Below are 8766 nucleotides of genomic sequence, written 5' to 3'. Positions count from 1 at the left end.
AATAATAATATTTTGGATTCTCTTAATATTTGAGATATTAATATACCTATTTTTAACATATGAATTCCTTTATTTACCTATTTTAGCTATTTATAGAAATATTAATTAACTAATTTTGTGTTGACCAGGATCATTAGGTCAAAATTAGCCGTTAGCATTATAGGTGTTGGAGTCTCTCCACACTCTATTTAATCAAGCATAAGCCGGATTGGTTCTTCAACTTGTCCTGACGATGAACCACACTGGTTGGTTCGAAACGCGTCGACAAAAGATTGGTTATGTGATTTTGCCGAAGATATCTAAACAATGTTATGGATCACAGAAGTCTAAATTCCTTAAAAAAATACAATTTCAAGAAATTTGGCCCCTCTCAAAACTTTATAAATCCAAATTTAAAATAAATTTAAAGTTATTAGTTAATGTAACTATATCATTTTTATTTACTTGCACATTGCCACTCATTATTACTTATTCTATTGATAATTAATGTATCTATATCTTTATATGTTTGTATTTTTATTTACTTGCACATTGTTGCTCATTATTACTTATTCTATTAATAGTTAATATATCTATATCTTTATATAGTTTTCATTACCAACTTTATTGATAATTGATGTATTTATATTTTTTTTTATGGTTGTCATTACTTATTCTATTGATAATTAATGTATATGTATTAATTATCAATATCTTTAATGTTTGTATTTTTATTTACTTGCATATAGTTCCTTATTAAATTTATTTATTATATTAATAATTAATGTACCTATATCTTTATATAATTGTCATTTTCACGTGATAATACAAATACATGGGACTATTTCAATTTTAACTATGTTCAATTCAACGTATATACATATTTCACTTAATAAAGAAATTTCAACAATTTTGTTTAAATTTTTAAAATATAAATACAAATAATACTCAATAAAAAAATATTTTAATTTATTTTTTGTTTTTAAATTTAATTATAAATTTTGATTAATTACCCAATAATTATCTTTAAAACATTAATTATTTTACTTAATAAAACTATAATTTAAAATACCTATTTAAAAGTTGCAACAATTTTTTTAAGTAATCAAAATTTTAAAATTCTTTTGGAATACAATTATCTAAATACTTTTCATAAAACTTTAACTAAGACAAACAATGTGACTAATTAAACTCTATATCTTTAAAATAAGTTAATAAATCTACGTAATTATAAATTTAAAATATAGTCTATTTTAATTAATAAAATTATAATTTAAACTACCTAAAATATAGGTAATTTTAATTAATAGAATTATAATGTTGACCACCTATTTAAAAGCTCCAACAATTTTTTAATTAATCAAAATTTTAAAATTCTTTTGAAATAAAATATTTTTCATAAAACTCCAAGGAAAATGACAATGTTACTAATTAAACTCTATATCTTTAAAGTAACTTGATAGATTTAAGTAATTATAATTTAAAATATAGCCTATTTTAATTAACAAAATTATAATTTAAACTACCTATTTAAAAGTTCCAACAATTTTTTAATTAATGAAAGCTTTAAATATCCCTTGAAATAAAACCATTTAGATACCTTTGATAAAAGTCCAAAGAAAACTAACAATGTGACTACTTAAACTCTATATCTTTAAAATAAGTTGATAAATCTGATTAAGAAAAGAGCTCCCTCGATGGCTGCAACCCTAGCTACCCTGCAACCCTAGCCATGATTTCCCTCTGACTGGGGTTTGCAGGCCGTTCTACGGCTCTGTGAACCCCATCTCCCCCGTACCCCCGTCCCGTTTTTCCTCGTGATTCGAGCTGGCACCTGGCTCTTGCGTCCCGTGACCCTCTTCCCTCTTTTTACCCTCGCTCCCCCGTTTATGTTCCCATTTTACTACTGTCATTTTCATTTACCTCTGCTTGGCTTTCACCTGTTTAATCCGCATCGGAACGGCGCCTCCCCCTTAGATCGGCCGACAGCTCTTGGTGGAAGTCGTTATCACTGTAACGGTAAGAGCGACCTGCTGCATCGGAACCAGCTCACCCTGATCGGCCTCCCCCGCCGTTGGTGCCGACGCATAGCGGTTAACAGGTTTCGAGGAGTTCTTCTCCGGGCGGTTTCCAGCTCTCCGAGAAAGGTATCTAGCAGCTGTCACTATGGACTCAGAGGAGGTGGATTATTCGGAGTCCCCGCTGGCGGAAAGCTCCATTTGGCGCTCCACGTTTTCATCTGGGGGTCTGCACAGTGCGAATCTATCTGCTAGCTTCGAGCATTTTTCGCCCCCTTCTGACCCGCCTCTTCCCACCTCCATTTATCCTGGTGAACCCTCCTCTTGGAATTCCTTTGCGATCCCTTCACCGGCCTCTCTGGGTTTCTTGGCTGACTGTTTACAACCCTCCCCGAACGGAGTAAACCATTCGCCGGTACTTCCCCCCCTTTCCCTGCCCCCGGTAACCTCCACGGAGTTCCCCGTTCACATCCCAGCAAACCCTCCCATCTCGGTCGCAAACCCTCCCCTATCGGTATCAAACCCTTCCTCGGTCCCCCCCGTCCCCTCCGGCAGCTATCACGAGGTCCCTCCCCTCCCTGAAGCCATCCCCACACTCGGGTCCAGCCCTCTCCCCCTCCCCCATCCCCCCCCTCAGGGCTCACAGGCGACGGTAAACCTGGGACGCATGTCCTCCCGCCCTGCCAAGAAGCAGCGCTGTTTCAAATCGTCGGCGGAGGACGCTTTCCTGCGTCTGGAAGAGGATATTAGGTGGGGTGAAGCCATGGATCTGGCAGATTGTGTTCTCGTGGGACGGATCAGAGGCAGACATGCCACTGCGGCAAAATTAAAGGAATGGGCGACTGAGATTTGGGGGAAATACCTCGTGGACATTCCATCGGTGCAGACTTTCGTGCGAGGGTGGTTTGCCCTAAAATTTGCACGGGCGGATCACACGAGCTGGGTTCTTTCTTCGTTCTGGCATTTTGAGAAATCTCCGGTCCTTCTCAAGAGATGGACACCCCTCTTCGACCCGGAAACGGAGCTGCTAGGCATCGGTCCGATTTGGGTCAGGCTTCCGGGGTTGCCCTTGCAGTACTGGTCGGAAGATATATTTAAGAGAATTGGGAATGCGCTGGGGACTTACATGGAGTCTGATAAATCATACATCTCGACGGGTTCGCTGGCTTATGCACGGATCCTAGTGCACATGGACACCAGAGGGGGAGTGCCGGAAAACATTGCCATTCATTGGAAATCCACTTCAAGAAAACAGAAGCTGGATTATGAGGGCATCCCATACAGATGCAGAAGATGCCACCAGGTGGGTCATCTCTTTAAGGACTGCCCCCTACTGCAGAAGACCCAGCAAACTGCTACAGGCCTGGATCAGCCAGCCACTGAAGATGCACCTAACCCTCAGGCGACCATGGCACCTAGGCGGGACCAAGTAAACCCATCGGACACGGTGGAGGCGCCTCCTGCACCTCGTCGCAAGAAGCAAGCTACGAACAAGGCTCGGCCTCCATCTCCTCCTATGACGCGTTCCAAAGCTGCAAAAGGAGCTGTTTTCTCCTCGGGTACGTCCTCTTTATCATCTACCTCTATTTCTCTCATTGCATCTATGAGTTTATCGGCATCCGGCTTGCCCCCCCCTATCTGTATCCCCCCCCCCTCTTCCCCTTCGGCCCTCGACCTGATCAAGGTCTCTTGCCCTCCTCATCCCCCTCCCCAATCTCTATATGTCTCCTGCTCCATCCCTAGGCCAACTGGCTTCCCCTTCCCCTCCTCGATCCCATCTTTCCCCCACCCTACCTTTCCCTCGCCCTCCCCCTCGGTTAACTCTACCCCGAGGTATCCCACCCGTTCGACTACGAAGCTGAATGTCTCGGACTCTATTGGGATGATGATGGACCCCCATATCATCCCGCCCAAGCAGGGGCGCGGTCGACCATCCACAAAGTCGATCTCTCAAAAGCTAACGGAGGAGGAGGTCCTCCTTGGCAAACAGCAGACTCTTGACAGGGCACTTAGAGCGCAGGACACCCTCCCCCAACCCCCTCCATGAAAATTATGTCCTTCAACTGCAGAGGGTTGGCCAGCCCGGAAAAAAAATCGGCCCTGAAGCGTCTCTTACTCTCTAATCTTGTTGACATCATTTTCCTACAAGAAACCTTATGTATTGCAGACTCTGCTACCTCCACCCTTAACTCATGGCTGCCTGGGTGGACCTTCACAGCTATTGATGTTTCTGGCCGGTCAGGGGGCATTGCTATAGGACTCAAGAACAACACCATCCTGCTTAAGAACATCTGGGGTGGAGGGGGTTTTTTGGGGGCAGAAATATATTCTAAAGATCCGGAGGAAAATCTACAAATCATCAATGTCTACGGTCCATGTCAAAACAGAGAGCTATTCTGGAATAGACTCCTTGGCTCCCCACTTCTTCATGCAGAGAACATTATTTTGGGGGGAGATTTAAACTTCTCTATTGGCTTCTCTGAATCCTGGGGCCACCTTGCTCAAATAGATCCCCTCTCTGATTTCTTTGGGCAACTCCTTGAAGATCACCACTGGATCGATCTTCCCACTGCAAAGATCCAGTACACATGGAAGAACAACAGATCTGGGGAACAAAGCCTAGCAAGAAGACTGGATCGTTTTATCATGAAAGAAGGGCTCTGTACCCATCACCCAAGATCTCGACAATGGGTAGGAAGTGGTGGAATCTCTGACCATAGGCCCATATACCTGGAAATGGAAGCGAGACAACAGGCCCAGAAAGCTCCTTTTAAATTCAATGCAACTTGGCTTAGGGACCCCTCCTACATCAAGTTGATATCGGATTTCTGGATAGCCCATCCGATACCTGGAAATTTAGACCCAGCCACTGGTTTTGTCAGGAACCTAGCAGAAGTCAAAGTGATCTCAAGGGAATGGGCAAAAGCGAAGAGAAAACAGGATGATCAAACTATATCCCAGGCGGAACAAGCCATCGAGGCTCTGGAATCCCACTCTGATGGCACCTTCTTATCCCCAGATCAGAAATCCAGGTACGATGACTTAATCAAACAGAGGTCACAGATTCTTAGAGACAGAGAGGACTCCTGGAGACTAAGAAGCAGAGCCATTTGGCTCAAGGAGGGGGATGAGAACACTAAGTTTTACCACAGATTTGCAAATGGGCGGAAGGCGATCAACACTATATGGGAACTACAGGATGAACAAGGACATTTGGTAAGAAGACCTGGAGAACTAGCACATCTAGCTACTGCGCACTTCAGGAACATATACAAGGCCCCAGGACAAGCAAGTCTGTTAGAAATCATGAGGGTGGCAGAGCTATTTCCCAGATTTGTGGAGGAGGATGATGCTGAGGAGCTCACAAAAGACATTTCTCTGGAAGAATTGGAAGCCACCATGAAGGGATTCCAAAAGGACAAGAGCCCGGGCCCCGACGGATGGACCATTGAATTCTATCTTGCTTTCTTCGAGCTGCTAGGGCATGACATTCTCAAAGCTATCAATCACTGCTGTCTAAATGGATCCATTCCCTCGAGCATAAAGGCCACTTTCATAGCTCTCATTCCCAAGTCAGATAAGCCTGAGTCATTTGATGAATTTAGGCCTATTTCACTCTGCAACTGCCTCTATAAGATATTGGCTAAGATTCTAGCCAACAGAATCAAGCCCATTCTCTCGGCCAATATCTCCTCTGAACAGTTTGCTTTCCTCCACAATCGCCAGATCCATGAAGCAATAGGCACAGCCCAAGAACTCCTTCATTCTTTGCACAGCAAAAATCTAAAAGGCATGATTCTCAAGGTGGACCTCTCAAAAGCATTTGACAGGGTAAATTTACTATACATCAGAATGCTCCTTACTCATCTGGGATTCCCCTTCCTCTTTATTAAGAGGATCATGAGTTGCATCTCCGATGTACCTTTCAGTGTCCTCCTCAATGGCACCCCCACCCCCTTTTTTTCTGCAGAAAGAGGCCTCAGGCAGGGCTGTCCCCTATCCCCCCTCCTTTTTCTGCTCATAATGGAAGGCCTAAGCAGATTAATTGCATCAGAACACAGTCGAGGCCGAATCAAAGGGATCAAAATCTCGGATAATTGCTCCCTCACACATCTACTTTTCGTGGATGATGTATTGATCTTCTTGAATGGAAGCATGGCGGATTCATCGGCACTCCAACAGGTTTTTGATCTTTTCCAGAAAGCTACGGGGATGGTAATAAATGTTCAGAAATCTACTTTAACAGTGTTTGGGTGCACCCCACATGAAGTCATCTACACAAAAAACCGTTTCCCCTTCCACATACAGCCTATGGAGGAAGGGCTAAAGTATTTGGGTTTCAGGGTGAAACATGGAGGATACAGAATAGCCGATTGGATCTGGCTAATAACTAAAGTGGAAAAAAGGATCAATGTCTGGTATAATAGATACCTCACAAGGGCTGGAAGACTTACTCTTATCAAAGCTGTGCTGGAAGCAACGCCGGTGTACTGGATGTCCCTGGCTTGGATACCAAGAGGGATTCTATCCAGGTTACAAAGAATATGCTGCAGATTCTTATGGAAGGGATCTAAACAGGGAAATCTCTTTGCCTGGGTAAAATGGGACACCATTGCTAGACCGAAAAAATGGGGAGGCTGGGGAATAAAGAGATTAGACCTATTTGCAAATGCACTGGCAGCAAAACTGGGATGGCAGCTCCTCACATCAAATAGTCTCTGGAGGAAAGTGGTCATGGAAAAATACATTGCTCCAGAAAGCATCTACAGCTGGATTCGCAGGGACCAAAGGGGTAATGGCAGACATTCCATCATATGGAAAGCAGTCATAAATTCTCTTCCCCTAATTCGGGAGGGGCTGACATGGAGGATCAAACAGGGAGACTCCGTCCGCTTAGGAATTGACCCCTGGATCGGATGTGGAAACATGCATAGATTATCAGGACAGCTCCTAGCACATCTAAGGGACCATGGTGCTACTCATGTTGCTCATATTGCAGACCAAGAAAACTCCAGCTTTCTCCACCAGGCCTGGAGGACTTCACAAGACCTCCATATACCGATCCCCTGGAGACAAGAATGGGAGGCATTCACAGAGGCTCTCACACAAGCTCACATCAGAATTACAGAAGGGGAAGACGAGATTGTCTGGGCTCTAGCCAAAAATGGTACATACTCCCCAAAGGAGGGATACCTACAGCTGATGCACACCTTTCAGCCAGACAATGTACAGCAGTGGTGGAAAGCAATTTGGCACCTCAAGGCAGCACCAAGAACGAGACTCCTCATGTGGGCTATACTGTTCAATAAAATCCCAACGGGGGCAAACTTGAAGAAGAGATCCTTCTATGGACCATTCTGGTGCCACTTATGCAGAAGGAACGACGAAGATACAGAACATCTCTTCCTCACCTGTCCGGTAGTTAAAGAACAATGGTCTGCTCTCCTTTTACACTCCCCCTCCCTCCATCAATGGCATGGCTTAACAATCTTCGAGGCCTGGACAAACTGGCAGGAACAGCACTCTGGAAAGAACAAGAATATCCCTCTCCTCATGTGCTGGTCTATCTGGACTGCTAGGAACCGTGCAATTTTTGATCAGAAACCTCCCCACTGGCCAGTCATTATTGCCCACATTTTTGCTGACCTTGCCCTCATACCTGAAGACCCTCCTCCACCCCCCCCTCGGACCATTACCCCTGAACTCATTGACAAATCCTTCCCCTGGGCATACTTTGATGGCTCTGCCCAAGAGGAAAGCTGTGGGGGGGGAGCTCTCCTCTATCTGAGAGAAAATCACTATTACATGATTCAAATTCCCCTGGGAAGAGGCACAAACAATTATGCTGAACTCTCCACCGCAAAAAACCTCATTTCTTTTGCACTTGAGAAAGGCTGTACAAAACTTCAACTGTTTGGAGATTCAAAGATTGTTTGCAATTGGCTCACCAGAAAATCATCTTGCTCTGCTTTCTCTTTGAGACACATACTGGATGAGGCACTCAGACTAACAGATGCATTTGAATTTTTTGACTGTCGCCATATATACAGGGAGCGCAACTCTCGGGCGGACTACCTTTCCAAGCAAGCAGCACAGAGGCAAGAAGCGGACTGGTTAATTCAAGAAGATTTGGATGGAACCTTCTTTCAACACTATCACAGACCCTTTGATGACTACCAGGCTCAAAGGGATGCTCATATCTGAAAGGGGTCCCAACATGCTTAAAATACTGTTTTTTTCTGTCTTTTTTATATAAACTGTTGTATATGATCAGTAACCGACCATGGCGGACATACATAGCTATTTACTTTCTGCTGTTATATTTTGGGCAGTGAGCTACAGCTACACTGCAAATGAATCCTGAATGTGTTTATCTCTCTCTATATGATCATTTTTGATATATACCTCTCCAAACTCCCTGCGTGGACAAACAGTTTGGGGAGAAGAATGCTTTCATGATAGTTTATCTGTTTCAGTTTTTTTGGAACAATTAACAGTCTCTTAAAGAGGCCCGGAGAGGCAACTAGCCTCAGTATGCATATGCTCAGCATCTACAGAATGTAATTTCTCTTGACTTAATAGAAATTACGACTTTTTCTACGGGAAAAAAAGTTGATAAATCTAAGTAATTATAATTTAAAATATAGATTATTTTAATTAATAAAATTATAATTTAAATTACCTATTTAATTTAAAAGTTCCAAATTTGTTTAATTAATCAAAATTTTAAAATTCCCTTGAAATAAAAACAGTTTAGATGCCTTTAGTA

General features: G+C 43.1%; 1 protein-coding gene across 1 annotated transcript; it reads left to right on the top strand.

Annotated features, from left to right (window-relative positions):
* Positions 1–2664: 2664 nt before the first annotated feature.
* Positions 2665–8201, top strand: LOC149174613 (uncharacterized). The gene is made up of 2 exons (XM_089420899.1): positions 2665–3556; positions 4165–8201. Exons 1-2 carry the CDS (start codon positions 2665–2667, stop codon positions 8199–8201), a joined length of 4929 nt encoding a protein of 1642 aa, XP_089277025.1.
* The last annotated feature ends 565 nt before the right edge of the window (positions 8202–8766 follow it).

The sequence above is a fragment of the Pinus tabuliformis genome, chromosome 4_1 (assembly GCF_031772625.1).
Source record: "Pinus tabuliformis cultivar Carrire ecotype Pingquan chromosome 4_1, CPIR1, whole genome shotgun sequence".
Taxonomy (NCBI): domain Eukaryota; kingdom Viridiplantae; phylum Streptophyta; class Pinopsida; order Pinales; family Pinaceae; genus Pinus; species Pinus tabuliformis.
Note: the sequence above shows the minus strand (reverse complement) of the source record. Positions and strands in the feature narration are given on the sequence as shown.

Bases quoted from the DNA above. Each gene is read 5' to 3' on its own strand.
- LOC149174613 (XM_089420899.1), top strand. From the start codon at position 2,665: ATGTCCTCCCGCCCTGCCAAGAAGCAGCGCTGTTTCAAATCGTCGGCG. The intron at 3,557-4,164 runs GTACGTCCTCTT...TATGTATTGCAG, and splicing joins AGGAGCTGTTTTCTCCTCGG to ACTCTGCTACCTCCACCCTT.